This window comes from Semicossyphus pulcher, unplaced genomic scaffold (genome assembly GCF_022749685.1).
Source record: "Semicossyphus pulcher isolate SPU_LCO1_2020_fin unplaced genomic scaffold, fSemPul1.0.p SCAF_13, whole genome shotgun sequence".
NCBI classification, from domain to species: Eukaryota; Metazoa; Chordata; class Actinopteri; order Labriformes; family Labridae; genus Semicossyphus; species Semicossyphus pulcher.
The window spans coordinates 6,330,095-6,352,714 of record NW_027211637.1 but is presented as its reverse complement, the minus strand read 5'-3'; the positions used below and the strand labels follow the sequence as shown (position 1 = coordinate 6,352,714).

General features: G+C 39.2%; 1 protein-coding gene across 5 annotated transcripts in view; it reads left to right on the top strand.

Moving 5' to 3' along the window:
- Positions 1-22,620, top strand: part of trim33 (tripartite motif containing 33) — a 30,224-nt gene that overhangs the window by 4,271 nt on the left and 3,333 nt on the right. For 2 of the 5 annotated variants that reach the window (XM_069660161.1, XM_069660160.1), the window contains exons 2-18: positions 717-835; positions 2,305-2,458; positions 2,809-2,941; positions 7,323-7,439; positions 7,559-7,673; positions 9,382-9,528; positions 10,034-10,151; positions 10,946-11,220; positions 11,963-12,157; positions 15,229-15,429; positions 16,841-16,973; positions 17,227-17,290; positions 17,981-18,134; positions 18,432-18,850; positions 19,906-20,017; positions 20,102-20,176; positions 21,823-21,975. In XM_069660161.1, the coding sequence (XP_069516262.1) occupies positions 717-835; positions 2,305-2,458; positions 2,809-2,941; positions 7,323-7,439; positions 7,559-7,673; positions 9,382-9,528; positions 10,034-10,151; positions 10,946-11,220; positions 11,963-12,157; positions 15,229-15,429; positions 16,841-16,973; positions 17,227-17,290; positions 17,981-18,134; positions 18,432-18,850; positions 19,906-20,017; positions 20,102-20,176; positions 21,823-21,975 (2,684 nt within the window). Of the gene's footprint in view, positions 1-716; positions 836-2,304; positions 2,459-2,808; positions 2,942-7,322; positions 7,440-7,558; positions 7,674-9,381; positions 9,529-10,033; positions 10,152-10,945; positions 11,227-11,962; positions 12,158-14,945; positions 15,003-15,228; positions 15,430-16,840; positions 16,974-17,226; positions 17,291-17,980; positions 18,135-18,431; positions 18,851-19,905; positions 20,018-20,101; positions 20,177-21,822; positions 21,976-22,620 lie in introns of all 5 variants that reach the window. The other 3 variants (XM_069660158.1, XM_069660157.1, XM_069660159.1) reach the window with 3 other exon arrangements.

The window sequence follows — 22,620 nt, the reverse complement described above, 5'->3', positions numbered from 1 at the left end:
TAGACTGGCTCAAACTGGCTTACACCGGTTTGTACCTCAGCCGGCTGGAGATGGGGAGGATTTATGGATTTATGAGGGGGGGAGGAGCAACATATTATGCTGACTCAATTTACATTATTTATGTGAAGTTTAATCTTGTGCATCTCATTAGAAAATGAGTGACAAAGTTAATGTGCTGAACTAATTATTTGTTGGGGTGTATGATTATAGCAGTAATTCAACCAATTCCATCAACAAAGCCAACTAAAGGGATTAAGTGAAACATTCCTCGTTGTTAGGCCATGTGATTTAATAGTCTAATAAAAATGCCAAGGATGACGAGATTGAATCTTTTGGAGAAAAGCGCTAAATCAATTAGCTCCCATGAATAGGCACTGGATATCTGCAGTGCCAAGATTTTTTAATAACAACAGCATTTTACCTAAAGGAAATTATGGAAATAAGCATAGACAGTCTGCTGAAAGCCTCTTATTAATCCTCTTTTGTTTAAAGCAGGAATATTCATAGCCAAGAGTTAACGGGGCTTCTTAGAAGACAGGTAAAAGCTTACGAGCTTGTCCTTGATGGGTATTGCTTGTTTGGCTTTACTTTCATTTTTCTTTAAAGATCAGACATCAATGCAGTATCAATAAGCATTTAACTTGTAACCCAATTTTTGGCCTTTTAATCTCATTTGACTCCTTTTCCATCTCATTTTCTGTCTCTTCTGTCTCCAGTTAATGTTATGCGCTGTGTGGTGTGTCACCAAGACTACAAACAGAGTGACATTATTGACAACTACTTTGTCAAAGATACCACGGAGGCCACCAGCACGTCTGATGAAAAGTCTGCACAGGTATGTCAGAATGGACGGCTTTGAAGCTGTAATGTTTTGTATGAAATGTATTAACATCAATGCCTCGCCTTAGAGGCTTTTCTTTTCTGTTTGTACGGGCATAACCTTGGGATTCAAATACTTTATTTTCAATTGAAGCAAAGATAAAGAACAGATGTATCCGTCCATGATACAAGACAGTTTTATCTAAATATGCACCATCTCTATTTAGTCCATAATCTGCCGTCTTTAGAATCAGATCACAGTCCCATCATCTTTTTTGTCCTTTTTAAGCCAGTTACACCTGGGTAATACTGTGGCATTTTGGAATTCTTTCATTGGCTGAGCAAGAATTAACGGACTACATGTCACACAGACTGCTTAGGTTAATGGTGTTTTACAACAAAATTAATTTAAACATTTTATCATTAGGGGCGCTGGTTTAGCTCAGTCGGTAGAGCAGGCGCCCCATATACAGAGGCTACAGTCCTCGTCGCACTGATCGCAGGTTCGACTCCCGGTCTGCCGATCATTTGTGCATGTCAGCCCCCACGCTCTACTCCCCACATTTCCTGTCTCTCTTCAGCTTTCCTATCGAATAAAGGCAAAAAGCCAAAAAAAAAATCTTTAAACATTTTATCATTAATATTGCTGTCAGGTAATTTTTAGTGGAAAGACAAGCCTGCAGAATTTATTGTGTCGTAACTTGTTTCATAGCTGCCAAAAGTATTTTATTAAGATGTCGATCCTGTGCCACAGGTTTGTCTGGGGCTTTGCTGAGGTAAAATCTAAGAAAAAGAAATCCTACTTCCAATCCAAACAAAGGGAGGAGAATTTGTTTTGATTGCAGACACTCCTTGTGCCACCAAAAAATCACACTCTGCATTTCTTGACCTTTTATTCTGATATAAAATTTGCATTGCGCATTAATGTTCCCATATCAAATGAGCTTCATTATTTGAGCGAATCAATGACAATTCCAAAGTACTACCAAGCACAGACGTGCAGATCTTTTAAACAGAGCTGTTGTTTGATTGGGGAAACCTTCAAGGCCCATTAAATAGATTTTTTATAATAATTGATTTTAAAAAAAATAATAAGTCACTGGTTTCTAAACTTTTGCTTGTAAGCATAACTGTATCACTTGAAGAAAGCTTAAAATTACCTCAAAGCTCTGTCAGATGCTGAGCCATGCTTAAGATGATTATCTTTAATCCAAATTAAATTCTGACATCAATAATTTAAAAAATGCTAAACAGAGAAGAAATTAATTTATAAAAAGGCCATTTTTATCAGTCTGGAGTGGAAATTAATTCTATTGTCCCAAAGTGTTTGTAATTAAAATTATGCCTCAGTATTGATGAAACACTATTTGATAGTTTGAGCACACGTTCATAGGAGCTTGATCATAAAGCACCGGATTATGTACAGTATGAGTCTGCCTTTGATTCTAAAAGGTTCTTAAAGAGGCTTATTGTTGTCTATTTAAGGTGTGCACAAGTTGCGAGGACAACGCAGGAACCATAGGCTTTTGTGTGGAGTGTGGAGAATGGCTGTGTAAGACCTGCGTAGAGGCTCACCAAAGGGTCAAAATTACCAAGGACCACAAGATTCACACGAAAGAAGACGCTGACGCTGCTTCTGGTAAGATGGCTGACCCTCACTGTGAGGAACCCACCGAGGTTCGCTGCAAAACTGCAAAAGCCTCAGTAAGACAAACCCTAGCTGAAGCGCAGGGAACATGGTGCTGCGGATAGGCTGTTGCCATGGTAACAGTGCTGCAGAGTCTGGTTGCTTAGATGGTACCTCTTGCCTGGGGCACCATATACCCTGAAGCTCTGACTAGACCCAACTACTGAGGCTTTTGGAACAACATTTCTTTTTCTATTTTTGTCATTCTTGTCTTTCCTTCACTGGTTTCTATGATTTATGTGCCAGTCTATTCATTTTCTCCCCTTCCAATTGATCATCATTGGGTGTCTCTCATCCTGTAGAGTCTGTCGGTGCATCAGGACAGAGGCCTGTTTTTTGTCCCATCCACAAGCAGGAGCCACTGAAGCTTTTCTGTGAGACCTGTGACACTTTGACCTGTCGAGACTGTCAACTGCTGGAGCACAAGGAGCACAGGTAGCACAGCAACTTACACATCTCACACCTCTATTTAAGCACTCACAGTGTGCCTTCTCCTGTTTGTCTGCTTCTTTAACAATGTTTTATGGGTAAGTAATGTTATGGGCCTTTTAAAGTCCCGCTCCAGCTTGTGTTTCTAACAGTTTTATGCTAAAGGTTCTTTAACAAACAGAGAAAAAGAATGTGGTTAATTCTAGGAAATAATCCATTACAAGTTATAGCATATGTTTACTCACACATAAATCAAGTGGAGGGTTAATTCAGTACAGATGTGGATATTTGCCAGCTTGGTCCCTGGCCCCTCGGGCCTGACCCGGCCATTTCATCCTCCCTGGTGTGGGGATGCAACGATTAGAGATTTTGATGGTACGATTATAGTCAGAGGAATAATTGTGGTTTCACGATTATCCCAATTATTATGCATTAATTAACTTCACAACATTTCTAATATATAAAATCACATGAACAGTCTTTAGAAATGTTAATATGCCATTTATTGCTGCCTTTTATAACAGAAATAATATAGTCCAAAAATAATAAATAAAGATAAACAAAAAGTCTTATCTTTCCATTTTGAGTGGGAAACCCTTTAGACTGAAACTGTTGCTCCCCTCTAAAGAATAAATAATACTTTAACTGAAGTGTTATTGTCATCCACTGTCAAACATGCCGATCTTTTTTAATGCTCTATCTTTAATAATTAATATAACCTGGGAGAATCCTGACTATAAATGTTGTTTCTTTGAGGTTTAAGTTAAAATATATTATTATTATTATCATTACTATTATCATTATTAATACATTAATTGCAATGTGTTAAATCCCATGGTATAGTGCTGGAAGTCCACAAGCACCTGATGTCATGTTACTGTTTTACTCCTGGTATATTAACCTACCAGTTCAGCGTTTACTCCACACAGACGGTAGGGTGCAGCGTGAAACGGTCACTGACTGGAGCCCTTGAGAGGACTGTTTTATCTTCCATAGACTACATGCCGCTTTACTGCTGTTTGTTTACGTTGCATTGAAAGCACAACTTTCACTGCTACATCATTGAAGTGATGCATTTATTTTTTATTTCCTACAAGCTCAATGTTTCATTGTAATATTGCATCGTTTCATTGGGAGTGTAGTGCTGGGTGGTGATCCCACAGATGCTGCATCAAGTTTGAAGTGTTTGACACTTAAGCTGCAACTTTTTTGTGGCAAGTTTTGCAGATGGGGGATCTGTCATCTTGAATAAGTCCTTGGTCCTTCTTGGTATACCCGAAATGCCCCCACACTGCCGACTTCACTCAAAAATGCGGTGAATGTAAAGCTTCGCTGCTCGGCCCCTCTGCCATAGTAAAGCTAATGTAGCGTAGGCTCCTGGTTCTTCATAAGCACATCACATTAGGCTAGTGCACCACAGGTGTCACTTTGTTTTCGTTCCAGGCATGCCAAAAAAACCTTACCGGCCTGTTTTTTTAAAGTGAGACCAAAAATAACTGGTGTAGCAGAGCCTTTATGAAGAAATAAGCGTGGTATTTACACTAAAACTTCCCTGGTGTACAAAGCTTCCACTCTGGGAAATACCGTAACTATCTAGAAAATGCAATTCCTGAAGTAATTGCAGTTTGAATGCTGCTAAACTGATAATGCTGCGCTTGAAAGTTGAATGAATATAAGTAATGTATGAAAGATGTCGTATATGTTGTTGAAGAGCTGGCGCTAAACTGCTAATGCTGGGCCTGAAATTTGACTGAATATAAGTAATGTATAAAAGATGTGGTACATGTTGTTGAAGAGCTGGCCCTAAAATGCTAATGCTGGGCTTGAAATTTGACTGAATATAAGTAATGTATGAAAGAGGTTGAAAGAAGCTGGCGCTGACCAAGTTGCTGTGTGTTGAATGACAGATGTTGAATGATTCAATGTATGTTGAACAGCTGAGGCTAAACTGAATTGACATATTTAATGTCTGAAGAGGGAGTTGAAGGATGAAATGATGAAGATGACTGAGGAGGTAATAAAGGAAGAATGAAGTAAATAAAAAAATAAAATAAAATTAGCTAACAGTGTGGAACGGTGTCGGGCTTAAAATACAGTTCGAATGCGCTTAGTTTGAATTAGGGATGGACATTTCAAGCAAAAATACTACTAAATATTTACTGTGAATTATTTGACTGTTATTGCAAATTATTTTACCGGCATGTGGACCTAATGCGTTCTTCTTCTTTTGTTATTTAATGGCAGTTAGCAAACAGCTTTCAGATGCGCTGCAGCCACCATGAGGCGGTAGTACTGCATCACAACTAGGCACCAGTAAAAACGATTGAAATTTTTTTTTTTAAATATGAGATAATAGTTGCTTGAACTTTAGGAATTTTTTTTTAAATTGATGACTATTCAAAATGCATGACCCATACCTAGTTTGAATATACTTAGTTTTACCACTGAATTTTCAAGAAAACATGGTTAGGTTTTCCATTGATTTCCACTCTGCTAGCAGTCATTAAATTCAGCAGACTATTATAATGAGCTGCAGACAGCTGAAACATGCTTGAGAACTGTAGTTCACATTGACCCACACAGCCACCTAATGTTTAAGTATGGTGTGAATGTGCACACCAACCTATATGCTAATCCGACCATCAGGTTTTAAGATGTGTTGGGTATAAACAAACAGTTTGACAAAGTTGTCACATTTGGCACCTCCATGGTAGAAGTGATGCAAGGACAACAATGTAGTCCTTTCTGATTTTTTTTTTCACCCATTTTTGTTTTTTAGACTCACAGCGCATAAAATGTCTCAAAGGGCTTTACAACAACACATCAGCAATAGATCCAGACACAGCTGACCAAACATTAGAGAGAGAGAGAGAGAGAGACATCCCTGTAGTATTTCGATAGCATTTACATTAAATGTACAGAGAGCTGATCACTTCAAAGATGAACAGTAGGAACACAACATATCACATACTAATTAACAGTATTAATTTAAATAAAGTAGATCTAGCATGTGAGATCACACCTTTTGGTCTGTGCTTTTGTTTCTTAAAATCTTTGCAAGGCCAAACGTGGTGCAAAGGGAGCCAACTAAACATTTTTTTGTTAGAAAACATTACTTGCGCATGTAGAGGACATGATCAACACAGAGATAAGATGTACAGCTTTGTCCCAAGGGGTCGGCATGATCGACACAAAAAAAGTTCCTCACAGTAGCTGTAAGTTATCTGCTGGTGTACCATCAGAATCACTGTTTCTCCAGTAAGCTCCTCATATAAAACAAAATATACGATCTTGAGCACAATGGTGATTTTGAACTAGGACTGAATGATATATTGCATTGACAGTCGCTATTGCTATAGTCACTAATAGTCACATCGGAGGACGTGATGTTAATCAAATGACCTGATTGAGGCAGGCGTTCAGTTACGCCAGTTGGCATTTCAGTGGGTGTATTCCCCTCACTTAGCGGTTAGCGATATGTGGCTGATCACGCTGATTAAACATACATTTAAACATTGTGACAAATGGTTGATGACATAACAGTAACACAACTGTCACCAACAAGTCTCCTGGTAAAGTTTATTAAGACATGTGCGCTCGATCCCCAGCTCCCTCAGGCTACATGTCGAAGTGTGCTTGGGCAAGACACTGAACCCCAAATTGCTCCCGGTGGCATAGCCAACAACACCTGATTGACAGTTGGGCACTTAACGTAGCAGCCTCTGCCATCACTGTATGAATGTGTGTGAATGGGTGAATGTGATATGTAGTGTAAAAGCAGCTTTGAGTGGTCGCAATGACTAGAAAAGCGCTATATAAGTACAGTCCATTTACCATTTAAAGCTCCTGTGAGGAGTTTTTTGCTGGTTATGAAACAGACTGAAATGAATTCTGATCATACTATATGATCTAAAAAAAGCAAACCAGACTATCAGCGACAAGATTGATTATTTCTATATAGTTATTTTTAATGCCTGAAACTGCTGGTGGGGGGTAGGTTTTAGATGACGCGATTAACTGCATGCTGCCTTTGTTTATTTTTTCCAGGGCAAGAATTTTATGTGATTGATACATATGGCTGTTAAAGAAAGCAGGGATATTTTGTTTAAAAATAAACACTTGTACAGCATGTACAGGACATAATCAGCAAAGAGAGAAGAGGTACAGGTTTGTCCACAGGATGTGCCAACATCAACACAAACCGAAAGTTCCTCACTTTAAAGGAGCTTAAAGCATGGTTCTTTCTTATCTGACTGTGTGATTTTGGCCCATTATTTTAATCCTGAAGTATCCCTAAAAACTTCATTTTTGACCATATTTATATATATATCTTTTTTTCTGAGTAGAATTATTGTCGATGACTATAGTTTGAACTTTTAACTCTCAGGTACCAGTTCCTAGAGGAGGCTTTCCAGAACCAGAAAGGCATCATTGAGACCAGTGTCGCCAAACTACAGGAAAAGAAGAACTACGTCCATTATTCTGTCTCTCAGGTGCAAAGCAGGTACGGCGTTTTCATCACCAGCTTCCTCAGTTACTGTATGTCAGTGGGCTGACAAACAGTCAGCATGTGCACTGGTGGCTGTTGTGACTTAATCAAGAGGCTATTTTTTTTTCTTCCAGGTTGAAAGAGCTGAATGAGACGCATAGGAAGGTGGAACACGAGATCAAAATAGCAGTATTTACTCTCATTAATGAGATCAACAAGAAGGGCAAGTCCCTGCTTCAGCAGTTGGAGGTAAGAGAATATTAATGAAAGCCAGACTAGCTAAGAGCTTCAGAAGGTGCTGCAAAATGACTTACTGATAAAGTACAATGGGCCTCATTCTCCAACAATTCTTAGAAAGAAATTACTTCTTAAAACCCATTTACAAAGTTTCCAGGAAAACTTTACCATTCACCAATGTTTTTTTTTTCTTAGTTAAAGACTCCCTCCAGTGAAAACCAAGTGTTTAAACTTGTAAACATCTCCATGTGGGGTTCTTCATGTGCTACAAGATATATCAAGGAAAACATAAGCAGTCATCTCCATGGCTGAGCCTGTCTGCTTTTAAACTGCAGTGTACAAATTTGCATAGTGGGTGGATTCAGGAATTTTTAATGGGGGAGAAGTAAGAGATGCCTTGGGAGGATTTTTACAAGTATATTAAACTTATTTTGCAGAAAAAACACATCAGACACTATTTATTATTTTGAGCAGAGCGTTTTATATGTCTTACAACATCACTGGAGCTGGTCTTTAAGAACAAAACCTGTGCACGCTTAGGAGAACACTCCTGCACATTTGAGATCTGACATGCTTGTATTTATTTCTTTAAGTCTCCCGGAGATTGTGCCCAGTGTTGAATATGTAAGAGTAATGTATTATTTCTGTAAAACCTGCTCAGCTTCTCTTTCGGAGATATTGAAAGGCCTAGGAGATGAATGACGATTGCGTACATCTCAGATACCTCTGATCAAGTCTGTCCCCCTTTAGTAGTCAGCATCTCTGGTCTTTCTTTTGCAGTTCTATTTGGTTTCAGATTTGATATCAAACTTCTCCTTTTCACACAATTTATTTTCTGTACTTCTTTGGATACAGCATAAACTTATCAAATTATAGTGTCTAATACATCTGATATAATTTAATCTATTTTGTATTCACTGGCATTACTAAATTTGTCATGTTTATTGCTGTTCACTTCCTGCACCACAACCCCCATTTCAGAACTGCCAGTGTTTTACTTAGGTTTTATGTGCAGTGCTCCACCAGTTAATGTGTGAGTTCTGTGTGTATGCACGCAGACCTTCAGTCTCCTAGCCTTTTAAGGGTTTTAAGGGGTGTTTAACTAGCTAAATTAGAACTACTGCATGAGCTTGAAACTTGGGAAGAATTTGCTTTCATCATTTTAAGAACAAAGGTAGAACAATTCAGCAGTTAAAGAACACCACATGAAGCTGACTGACACTTTTCTCAGTAACTTTTTAAGAACAACTTTAAGTAAATAGCTAAGAAAGATATTGGTGAATTAAGCCCATTAATTATAATGTTCTCATACACAATGAATTGCACCTAATTTTCATAGATTTCCAGTTCATATGCCTACTGCTTCATAACAACCATGCTTTGATTTGTTTTCCCTCTACATATCTGTGCTCAGTTCTATTATTGAATCCAGGTTTTATCATGACTACGTTTCCAATTAGCTGTGCTCTTATTTATTTATTTTTTTTGTCTTTGCTGCATTCTTTTATTGACTGCTGCAATAACCCAAGCTCCCCACGGGGATCATTAAATTTTAATCTAATCAGATCTAATCATCGAACCAATCTCTATGCAAATGCTAACACTTTTCTAATAACTTGGAAAGAAATATGGCTGGCTTACGATTCATTCATTTAACAACGGTGTAAAGACTGTCTCTGTAGCAGCCACCTAACTGGAATAATCTGATTTTTCTCTCCAGAGTGTGACCAAAGAGCGCAGTTTGAGGCTCGTGGCTCAGCACAAAGATACCACCCAGCTGGCCCAACAGATCCACCATGTGCTCAACTTCTGCCACTGGGCCATCACTACTGGCAGCAGCACAGCGCTGCTCTACAGCAAGAGGCTGGTATGTTTCTCACAAGCTCCAGATGTTCAGTTTTAGAGGCTGAATATGGCAGTGATCTCTGAAAAAAGTGAATATACGTACATAAACATGACCAGGTTGTGATCACAAACTCATTGAATTTGGCTTTGGTTGGATCCAGAACTTGTGCAATACATAACAAATAGACTCGTTTTAGTTCGAAATTACTAAACAGATGTAGGGTTGCAGCTAATGTGTTTTTTAACGTGTGTTTTTCTTTTATTCAGTAGGAGTCTATGAAGATAACATTTTGTTTGAATTATAGTGCTGGCCCAGTTTTTCCAGATGAAGTTGCAGAACCTGCTTTTTTCCCACATTTTCACGATTGCTTCCGTCACGTGCATTTGACTACTTACCACAAATTAGATAATTGGGATGACTATATTATTAGATTGTGGAATTTATGCTCCAAAGGGCATGTTGACAAATGGATTATTTGTTTTTCGAATATAGCCAGCATGGTAAATGTGTGTTTGTGTTTATGTAGATCCTGTTCCAGCTTCGACAGCTCTTCAAGGCGAGACTGGAGCCAGCGCCACAGGCCAACGGTGTTGTGCGCTTCTTTTGTGACCCCACTTTCTGGGCCAAAAACGTGGTGAATCTAGGTGAGAGAGGCCCATTACCTTATTTTTCAACAGTTTATTTTCCTTTTGAAATATTTTTCATTTTGCCATGTAGGGGTTGTATGAGATTCTTATCAATAGTCAGTGTATAACCTACAACAGTTAGTTTCCCCCAAGTAATCTGATTAGACAAGAGGCATTCAATGAGTGCTGATATAGAGCACAACATCACTAGGACTTTTCACCCTGTGTATCACTCCACCTCAGCCAGGTGTTCTGAATACTGTTAATAAACATTACAGCAGACCATTAATGTCTACATTAATCAGGCTGGTACCTCTGAACACAACAGACTCTTATTTCACTGGTTGATGATAAAAAACATACAGATCAATGTACATCATACAAAGTAACTACTCTGTGGCAACTTTCAGGCACAATCAAAGTAGCAGGGTGCAGGAGAATGTCTCAGTTGCTTGGCAACAAAATTCCAGTTTCAGTTAATTTGTGGAACTAGTTGAGTTGGTGGTCAGCACAGCCCGTTTGAAGGAGCTAGCTGGGTACCGATATGGATGATTTGTACCACTGTGGACGGGGTTTAGCAACATGTACTTAAGCCACTTGCTTTGTCAAATAATTTTTACCCCTTCATCTTTCTGTCAGACAGGCTTGTTCTGCTACTTTTTTAAAACATCTTTATTCCTACACATGCAGCGCACTTTCTAAGATCAGCACTTTGGGTCGAAGTCAATCATTCTGTTCAGTTCATTCTGCCAATTCAAACTGCTTACTCTTCTAAATATTTCAAAGATTCTTTTTCTCTATTCTTTTTATAGGAAATTTGGTTATTGAGAAACCGCCTGCACAACCGGCCAATGTGATGGTAGGAGGGCCGCCAATTTCACCAGGTCACTCGGGAAAACACCCGGGACAGATAAACCTTGCCCAGCTCCGGCTGCAGCACATGCAGCAGGCAGCCTACGCACAGCAGAAACAACAGCAACAACAACAGCAGCAGCACCAGCAGCAGATTCAGCAACAGATGCGCATCGCCTCCCAAATGTCTCAGCAGCATCCAAGACAGGGCGGCCCACCCATGGTTCAGCAACAGGTACAGGTAACACAAAGTCTCCAGTCTATCACACTAGTGACAAAATATTTAGCCTGAAATTAGCTTGCTTCAAATTTTTAGACTTAGTGAATCAGACTGTTGGTGATATTATTATTATTATCATCATTATTATTATTATTATTATTATTATTATTATTATTACTACAGAATGTTGTTGTCAATAATTTTCTAAGGCATATCATTGAAGATTGATGTCCTACCTTCTAAAACTGGTTGAAGTTTATTAATAGACCCAAGGAAAATCAAGACTTTAGCTATGTTGACATAGAACAGATCTTACCTTTATGGTGAGATAGAATTATAAAATCAAGTCAATGTATTTTCTCTCTATTTTATTAATTAGTAGTGTAGATTTAAAATGAAACATTATGATTGTATAAAGAATACAAACAAAAGTAATCTCATCAGATCAATTACATTTCTTTAACCATCAGTTAAAAGTCTGGAAAAAATTTGAGTTTTTAAAGAAGCATTTAGAAGTTCTCACTTGTAGATATTTGGCATTTCTAAAGGTTAAATTATTAAAGTGATGAATTATGTTCAAGTCTTCAATTTGTTTCTGTGGATTGAAAACTCTACTTGTCATGTCAGCTCCAATTTAATGACTTCTTCCTGTACTTGCATAACCCTAAGAATCCCCCTGCAGTTTGCATAAACTCATAATTGCGTTTATCCAATGATAAGATTTTCACAGTCTGTGTATGTATGTGAAATTTTACAGCCTCCGAGGCTCATCAGCATGCAGCAGCTACCAAGAGGGCCTGGGGGCATGAATGGTGGGCCAGGTCCCCCCATGTACCCCTCCTCCCACCATATGCGTCTCCCGGGTCCACCACAGGGCCGAATGCCCTCAGCTCAGCCGAGACATAACGGACAGCAGTATCCCTCCATGATGCAGCCTCAGCTACAGAGACAGGTCAGTACAAACTCAACAGTCTACACAGTATGGTAATAGATACACACATTCAGTGTTTTTTTAAGTGTAACACATTTGTTGCTGTTAAAATTGGATAAACTGATGTGCAAATGTGACTTCAGTGAATTTTTATTAGGCTTTTAGCAACTACTAGAAAAGTGGTAGAAAAGGAGCAGCAGGTGTGTCTATTATTTCTTGTTGGTGGTTATAATTATTGTGTGGGTTTAGTTTAGAATAAGGTCCTTATTGGCTAAAGTCATTACACAGTTTCAACCAAAGAGCAGGTTTAATTTCAAATGTAAAATGTACCACACAGTACATATTTGTCATACATTTAAAGGATCCTTATAGACGTTTGTTAATGTTGTGTATTTAAAAAAACCCAACAAAAACAAATATCAGCCTGGTTATTGACCTGAGTGATTTGACATTTAGTCTGTTCAGAGTTCCCTTTAATAAGAGAATATTTCAGTTAGATGTTAATGTCATTAGCTGTGTGTGCATGATTTAAACTTAACATTAAATGCAAGAATCTAACTTCCATTTTAATCTTTGACAATGCATTATTACTGAATACATTACATAATAAATAATACATCACTCCCAAGTATAACCCTACCATAATTACATTTAAGTTGAATGTAAGATGAGTTTTTGCATTAAGCAGACAGACACAGTTGATGACTAGCTGGTGACCATTGTGGAGCCTGTAACAACTAAAGATATAACTTTATTTATTGCAAGGGTAATTGTTGGCTTAATGACAGAGAATATTAAACCTACATTTATCAGGTGACAGGAAACATGGTTCAATATGAAAAATGGAGCTCAAGCAACTTTTTGTTTACTGTATCAACTTAATTGGTGGTTTAAGGTGCTGTTTTTAAAAATTGTTTCCACTGCACTGGGGATGCACCGATGCATCAGCTGAACATTGGTATCGGCCAATTTCGACTGGTTGACAGACATCGGCCCATCAGCAAATAAGGTGGCATGCGCTGATGGCAGTAGCCGATGTTTTTATATTCTTTAACTGCTTTAATTGTGCAGTAAATTTAATTGTAACGTAAAAATCTTTGTTTTCAGAAAGATTTTTATTAGACTATGGAAGCACTGAAAAATGTTTGTATTATGACCAGGTGATTCTAAAACAATGATGTTTTCAATGAGGGAAGCTTAATGCGCTCTGCTTTTGCGTTGCTGAGCACCTCACTTTTTTCCACTCTGTGCGCCTTGCGTTTTTGTGGAAACACTCCGAGCACCTCGAGTTGAAAAAACTTAAACTCAAAGCAGAAAAGCGCCCAACGTCATTGCCATTTTTTCAGGCAGAAGCAGGCCTTCTGTCAGTTTACAATATAATGGTTAGGTTAATGACAGCTAGTTGTGCGGTGGTTGCCTTAACAACAGTAAAAAAAAAAACTGGCACAGCAAGCCGCTCATTTTTTAACCGAAGGCTTCAACAAAAAAGGCAGTGCAGTGCGCCATTACAGCCTGCAAAACGGGTTCTACCTGATTGGGCCCTGAAGAGGCTTTTCAGGCAGTTATGTTTTGAAAAAAATGTTATGTGAAAGAAGTTTAAATAAAAAGATGTAATAGGAATTTGAAAAATTGAATTCATGCTTTAAGGATGCCCCTTATCCAGACCAGGGCATTAATTATTACAAAAATTATTGAAAAAACATCGGCCATCGGCAACATTGTTGTTTTAAACATCGGTATCCCAAGACCCATAAAGGCCAAAGGGTTTATTCGACGTGCCCACTTGTTTTGGTTGGTAACTACATAAATTCCTTTAAAACAAGCCATGGGGAATACTGCCTTTATTCAAATTAACATCCAAACTCTGCTACATTTCAAATTTCAATGCAAATTCCAGTTTTCATTTGCATTTTGATAAGAAGTCCAGAGGGGGTCCTGTGTGGTACTGTAAACACTCAGAAATGATGTTTCCATTTAGTTGTGCGTATTTCGGGGCAGCATCAGTAAAGAGATAATATGTACCACTTTAGCCAATAGGAATGTAAAAATCAACGTGTTTCCATCAATGTATACAAACGTGCAGTCTTCTCATTCCCTTTGCTTGTTGGCACATTGCAGCATATGTAGATGTCATACAGCCACCTGTAGATCAAAGGAGTTGTGTGACAGTTTTTAGGACTGTGCATCAGGTCAGCTGTGTCCATGTGCATGCATGTCCTTGTGTGCGAGCACAAGATAGACATAAAAAGCCAAGTCAGAGAAAAAAACTGCTCCAAAGTGCTAAAGGATTTCTTAAAGGGAACCTTTAAATTGCATATTATCTATTAATTTGAAAATCAGAACAAAAAGTCCCTTATATATTTAGTTTAAGTATAATTACGGGAAGATTACACTTTGGAGTGCACTGAGAAGTACTTTGTATTTTAATTTCATTGGCAATGGTGCATTTTCAAACATAACAACTGTATTTTTTTATGTATGTTTTGAAAAAAATTGCAAGTGAAATTTAAATTTGACTAAATTTTACCGACTTATATTTCCAAACTATAATTTTCATCTCCAAGATGCAAATGAGCCAATTAAAACAGAGTTGATGGATTTTCATTGCAGGGTTCAAATGTTCTGTTTACTCATTCAGTCCTGCTTCGCACCGCCTTACCAATGTACCTTTACACACAAAGCAGATTATATTATTTATCATTCAAGAGAAAAATGCATGTACAGTATGTAAATGTACATTTACTGCCTTCATGTCAGACTAGGTAAGAGAGACCTACACTATATCCATACTCCTTTTCTTTGTGTCCAGATGTCTATAGAATCTGAGATGAGCCACCAAAGGTTTCGTTTCTTACTACAATCAGGGGTTTGGCACTTTTTCCTACTTTGTCATTTGTCATTGTGTCTTGTGCAGCATGTGTTATCATCCCACTGCATGATCATGCAACCTTCTTCTTTCACAAAGGAAATGTGATAAAACAAAAACCTTCATTTTTCTTGTCCTCCCTCTCTTTTCTTCCCTTTTTTTTGCTTCCCTTTTACTTATGTTCTTCTTTATTTCCATCTCCCTCTTTCTCTTTTTTTCTGTGCAGCATTCCAACCCAGGGCATGCAGGCCCTTTCCCCGTGGCATCCCTCCATAATGCCAACCCTACAAGTCCCACCAGTGCCAGTATGGCCGGAGCCCACGCCCATCGTGGCCCTGCCAGCCCCATCATAGGTCCTATTGAGCTCATCCCCTCCGTCACCAATCCAGAGAACCTGCCCTGCCTACCTGAGATCCCGCCCATTCAGGTGTGTACTTTTCTTACCGTATATGTTGGTTTTTAACAAGGGCAGGATCGCTACCCTTGTTGACCCTCGAACATTTTTTTTTAGTAGCTCAAATAAAATGTGGAGTGTGCAATTGTAATCCAATACAGCCCTGTACACATCCCTGGCTCTGTAAAACCTCACAACCAGGGAACCTAAGCAGGCGCAACACAATTTAAGCCAACACAAACGGGTAGAGTTTGTGCACTGATCTGACCTCACCCTCTTTCACAAAGCTCATGAAGAACAGAGCTACACCATGATAGCGATTAAAAACCACTATTGAGGATGAATTCATGAAGGATGCATGTGGGATCAGAGCTTTTGAAGCAGCACTGAAAGGAGGGATGCTTCTGTTGTTGAATTCAAAATTCACAAACTTCACTGCACCTTTTGCCTTTTAAAATGAAAGTTTAGATGTAAAGCTATTCAGTTCTATCAATTAAGAAATATGTCATATTTAAATTTGCTCTTTCAAAGTGTCACATAATTAGCTTTATCATTTAAAGTTGACAAGAAAAAATGGAAGAAATAACCTTAAATGCAAGGAGAGGTTTATCTTGCGCAAAAGTCTCAAAGTTGCGCGATGTATAAATTCTTCACCTCCACATGTGACACACAGTTTGATTTAGCTAAATACAGACTGTTTGGTAGCTTTGGCTCCTTCTTCCTCACATTTCTCTCCTTGCTTGGAGAAGCTAAGAAACGAGTTACACATGTTATCACAATGAAAGGCACCCTGAGTTCATGCTGCAGTGGCCAGGGATCGATATATTGCCCAGGGCCCATCGCTGGGTGTCATCGGCTCTCTCTCCTTATAGCTGTGTCTATCACTAGTACTGCTAAAACATTTCTTTGCAAAACACCTCCCACACACACTAAGTTATTTGCAGCAATTTATTTATTTTCAACAGAAACATCCAGAATAAGTTAGACGGCATGACTTTTAATTCATTTGTTCCTCTTCTATACACCTGTCTTATGAAATAGATATGAAAATTGTTCCTTTATTTTAAGAAAATAATCTTTAAAAAATGTCCAATATTTAGAGAAATTATAATAATTTATAATTAAAATAATTATCCATCCATTATCTATACTGCTTATCCTATTTAGGGTTGCGGGGGGGCTGGAGCCTATCCAAACGGTCTATAATGATTATAATTATTGTTTATTATTATATTCACTTGTTAAATGTATCTTTGACTGAGAAAGGTATGGAGAAGCTACAAATGCCTGATGTGGTGCAGAAGCTTTAACACGTCAATATATGTCTGTCTGGTTATATTGTCCCTGGTCAAAAGTTTTCTTTAAATGTATTAATTTACAAAAATCCATTGACCCTCTTGAGTGACTTGTTTTTTTTGTGTGTGTGTTTCTCCGGCATCACTAGTTGGAGGACGCAGGTTCCAGCAGCCTCGGACACCTCTTGTCTCGCTACATCACAGCCAGCACGCAGCAGCAGCTTGGCTCAGTGGACATGAACCCCTCACCTGGACTGTCCACACACTCTTCTGGATCTTCAGGTACATTCAAGTTCAATTAGAGGCAGTCACAGTCACAACAGTTAACAGCTTAATTTCCAGATTTCCGAACTTTGGATTTATTGATTGCCAATTATAGATATTAATCTTGGCAATGTTGCCCTCCCTTTTACATATCATTTAACTACTTCCTAGACACTGCATACATTTTTATGACCACTCCAGATAAATTTAACTGTCAAGTACTTGTATCACTGCTGCCTTATCACCAGCTTCCTGTCATTTCTGTCTGCAGGTCTGTCGAATAACCACACACCAGCACGACCTTCTAGCACGTCCAGCACAGGCAGCCGAGGCAGGTAAGAAAAAATAAAGGTATTTTGCAAACAAGACATCCTGGTCCGACCTCTTGAAAATAGTGACACAGCAGAGTCAAAGTAGTTCTTTATTTAGTATAAAGGCAACTGATTTATAAATTAAGGTTCAAGGTTAATTCATTTTTCATTCTACAGCAGAAGAAGCTTTGCTCTCTAAAAAACACGTGCCTAATCCATTATTGACTGAGCTGGTATGCGGTTGTGTCTAGTTGCACAGAGAATATGAACTGGCCAGGAAGTTGCAACACTATATCGACATTAACTTTTCATGTCCATGTATGTGCCAAATTCAGATAAAAAGTAAAGAATTAAAGACATTATCAAGCACGTTACAGCTTGCTCAGAAATCATGTATCATTTTGGTCCTGCCCTCTCTCAGTTTTAACCTACCTGCGTATATATAAGGCAAATCTTTGCCCATTTGCTTTAAATTGAAAGCTGGGATGGGAATCTAAAATGGCAGTAGATTAAAAAAATGCTGAGGTAAAGGTTTAAAGTCACAACTTTAAAACTTTATTGGTCAGAGAGACAATTACAGTCATTAAAATATAAAGCAATAAACACAGAGACTGGACTTGCTCAAGAACCATAATCAATAGTCGATAACTATGAAGTTATTGTTTTACCAAATGCTTTTATAATTTCCTCATGGTTGGTCTTTGTGTGTTTAAGCTGTAGCTCTGCGGGGAGGGCGGGTCAAGGAGGTGGAGCACCAGTGGAGCAGGTGAGGGTGAAGCAGGAGCCCGGTACCGATGACGGCTACAGCTGTCCAGCTACTTCTATGAAGACGGAGCGGGGAAAAGATGCCGGGAGGAGCGCCTGCATGGTATAATCACTTTTCTACATCTGTTAATTGGCTAGCTGAGCCAGAACCAGAGAATCCTTCTAGCAACTCTTGATTGCCATATATATTATGCTTTTTTTTTTCATATTTTAGAAGGTTTTTTTATAGCATGTTTAACATTTAGAGTGAGGTGCTCTGCACTGTGTGGCTTGTGCGTGATGATTTCAGAAACAAACCATCAAACGTTGATGTGTAGACTTGTGTAAATAACACAAATATTCAGAGGATTATCATACTGTCTTAAAACAGTCCAATGTGTTTGTATGTGTTTTCCATCAGATGAGCAGTCCAGAGAACAGTCCTCATCCTGTAGTGGGATCTGTATCTGCAGGACCAGATGCTCTCAAAGCTGTAGGGGAGCGTATCAAAACAGAACCCCAGTGTGAGACTCCGTGTTCTGGACTTAATGGCTCCAGTGCAGCCATCTCCTCCCCTTCCAATACCACTACCTCATTATCCTCTGATAACAGCAGCAGCAGGGCAGGGGCTCCACTCACTAATGGAAACGTTGACAAGGGGACCGAGACCAAAGTGTGCGGTGTGTCCACTGGAACAGGCAACTCTGGTGGGAAAGAGGACGACCCCAATGAAGACTGGTGTGCTGTCTGTATCAACGGCGGTGACTTGCTGTGCTGTGACCGCTGTCCTAAAGTGTTCCACATGAAATGTCATGTACCAACCATAAAGATCTTCCCAAAGTAAGTGATCAGTGTAGTTTAACTGCTGTTGCACACTGCCATGGGACATTGTTAGAATATAACCTGTTAGAGTACTTCGAGCCAGGAGCCAGTATGTTTTACCCACTGATAGGGTCAGTTACACATAGGGACACTAACATGCAAATGCAGACAAATAGATACACAAAGTTAGAAAGAGAACAGAAAAAGCAAAGACATGCAGAATGGTTAAGATCCTGTTTAGACCTGGCATTATTATGTCAATTTGGTCATCTGATCACACATGGACAGTTTTAGGTACGTCAGTTCATACTTGGCATTAGAATGTTTGTTCACGTTTTCAGTGACCCATTTTAATGGGATCTCGCTTTCTTGCACTATATGCAAATAAACATGTACGTCATTTGCATTGTAAAAAACATCAAAGTGACTAGAGGGTCTCACAGTGGTGCCCAGGACACCTTTGTGTACACACTGCTCTAGGAATAGGGTTATATGTGGCCCAGAACACTGTGTCTCCTCAATTGGTCGTTCACGTCTGTACTAAGAGATGTCCACTGGTTTACATTGGATGCATGTTGATGCTAGTTTTAAAAAGACCATAGAAGCAACGTTAAAAGCAAAATGTATTTTAGACATTGAAAAAGTTTATAATGGTTTTGTAGTGGAGGGCCCATACTAGCGGGCAGTTACATCAGTCTAAACCAGGGGTCTCCAACCCTGCTCCTGGAGAGCTACCTTCCTATATGTTTTAGGTTTCTCCGTACTCTAACACACCTGATCCGAAAGTTTTGCTCGTTATCAATCCACTGGGACGCTTCAGTAGGTTGATAACAAGCAGATCAGAAGAAACCTAAAACATGCAGGAAGGTAGCTCTCCAGGAGCAGGGTTCAAGACCACTGCTCTAAACCTAATATGCCACCAAATATATATATGCCACTCCAATCTAAATTTTTGTTTTGGATCAAAATATTAGATTTTGCCAGCTTTTAATTGACCATGCATGTGAAAGATTTAACACAATAAAACATTAACGTGTCCTATGTGTATTTGTTTTGTTTGTTTTTTGACTCAGGGGTGACTTTCTCTGCACGTTTTGTCGGAGTCTCAACAGCCCCGAGATAGAGTACTGTGACGATAGCAAGAAAATCACAGCAGAGCAGAGCCTGAGTCCTGAGGACCAAAGGGTCAGTACAGACACCACAACCTCAAAAGCCGTTTCATGATCAGTACGAAGCAGCTAATTCTCTCTCTTTCTCCTGTCTCTGCAGAGATGTGAACGCCTCCTGCTGCACATCTTCTGTCATGAGCTCAGCGTGGGCTTCAGGGAACCTGTTCCTAGCTCTGTAAGTAGTGCTTCGTCACTTACAAATACACAACCCAACACTGGTATTTGGCCAGTTCCACTGCATATCCAAATCCCGTCTTCTGTCATGTTCCCTACTTTTTTTTCTCATGTGGTGGCAAAGGTTGAACATTTCTTTTCTTCAACACAAGGTTAAAAGAACCCCACACAATTAAAGCATCCAGCAGTCACTGAATGATAAATGTTCAAAGTGGCCAGTCACACAGTAGTAAACCATTATCTGTGATGCTGTTGGGCCCAAACAGGGCCTTCAGTTTAAGGCAGAACCTATTGAAAGAACGACCAGGACAATCTGTAAACCTGGTAGCATCATGTTGCTGTCCTGTGTGCTGGAATTTGTCATTCTGTTACTTAACTGCATTCAGCCTTGTATATTTTTTTCTGTGATTAATAATTGATTAGTAGAAGAACTTACTACTAAATTATTAACACATAAGAAATGATACAATTATTGCAAGTTAGTTATTTAATGAACTCATAATATCCTTTGAGACATGCTTGGGATGAAGAACTGTACAAATGAACATAATTTCAAAGCAGCTCTCAAAGCAGGTACCTCACAAAAATATTGATTAATGAGTCTTAAAGAGAGCTGAAAGCAGAGACTGGGTGGAAATGTAGCTATTTATATCTACAGTATTTACCACATGCTTGGGGCAAGTCAAAATATTTTTGCAGGTGTGCTGAAGGAGCCACCTGTGACCTATTTTCTTATTTTTGCCATGCTCCCTTGGTACAGCATTGTAACGCATTCTCATTTTTAATTACTTTTTTGGGGGGTTTAACTGTATCCTGATGGTCTGAGGAACACACTGTGTAGCTGTAGCATCTCCAGTTCAGTTACAGCTCCTCCTCCCTCTTAATCTCTTCTGAATATCCTTTCTGTCTGTAAGCTATCAATTAGAGGAAAACAGGGGTCACCTAGCTCTAAAGATGCTAAGCACTGTAGGGGTCATCCTTCCTCTTGTTCTGGTTCTGCTGCCCTAAATGTATCTGGATAATTAACACTACTAAGCTTTAGCTACCCTTCTGGCCAGATAGCTTAAGATTCCTACCCACTATAGACAACAAAAAGCAGTTGAATTTTAGCCATGTTGGATGTCTTTTTTTATATGACGTTTTTATGCCTTTATTGAGTGAAAGGACAGTGGATAGTGTCGGAAACAGGGGAAGAGTGAATGGGGGATGACACAAAGCAAAGGGCTGAGGGCGGTGGTCGAACCTGGGGCGCCGCATTGAAGGTTGTAGCATCTGTACATGGGCCGCCGATTTAACCGCTGAGCTAAACCAGCACCATTTATATGACATTTGACATTAAGGACACTGGTTGACGTATTAACATGTTAGCGTAAGCTCTGAGTTTTGTAAGACCTTGAAAGAACACCAGCTTAAAACACATTTAATGGGAAAACTAGTTATAGAGCAATCCATTAAAACCATCTATCCACTGTTGATTAACTCAACCCTTTCTTTGTTTTCCTTCTTAAATTCCCCTTCTGGTGTCTCTGAATTACTTTGCTCCATGCCCGAATGCCCTACCTCTCATGTTAAAAGAAATTAGAAACCTTTTTGTCATCCTTAAGAATATTTAGAGATCTTGTCTAACCCACTCATTTTCCAAACCAGGTGCCGAACTACTACAAAATTATCAAGCAGCCCATGGACCTGAAGAAGGTAAAGAAGAAGCTGCAGTTACGGAGCTCCCAGTACTACCAGTCCATCCAGGACTTTGTGTCCGATATACGCCTGGTCTTCAAAAACTGTGCAAATTACAATGAGGTGAGCAGCATGAGTCTTGAGCCTGCTTTGGGGAATGGCATCTGTGTGTGTGTGTGTTTGTGTGTGTGGGGGGGGGTGGGGGTGGGTGAGCATATATGCATGCAGACAAGGGTTAGACTGATATAAAGTTTAACTACCCACCAGCTAATTAGTTTGCTTAGATGTTATCATTTCTCAAAATTGTGACTGAAAAATGTAATTAAACACTGTTCGTGGAACAGTATTTAGCATCATATATCACCTAATCAATGCCAGAGTTGGCACACTAGTATATTGGTCTAACCTTATGTGAAGACAGTCTGATACTGCAAAAGGGTGGGTAGTGTGGGAAGTGGTGCTTACGGCCTGTGGTGTGCGTACAGTTTCATACACCTACTAACACTGGCTGCAGGAGACCTGTCTGAACCCTGCTAACACTGTCTGCATCACAATGTTAAAGCACAAGTTTGTGTTGTAATGAATGGCTGTGGTCACTCGATGATGTCACATTTCATCTAAGCAAATTCTTCTCTGTGGTGATGATGTATTTGAATGTATATTGGATGTATTCCTTTTGATTCTTAACGTTTGGATGCTGGTGTGGGTCAGTTTAACTGCTTATGAAATTGTGCTATCTGTGTGCAATGGAATACAGCCTTTCTTGAT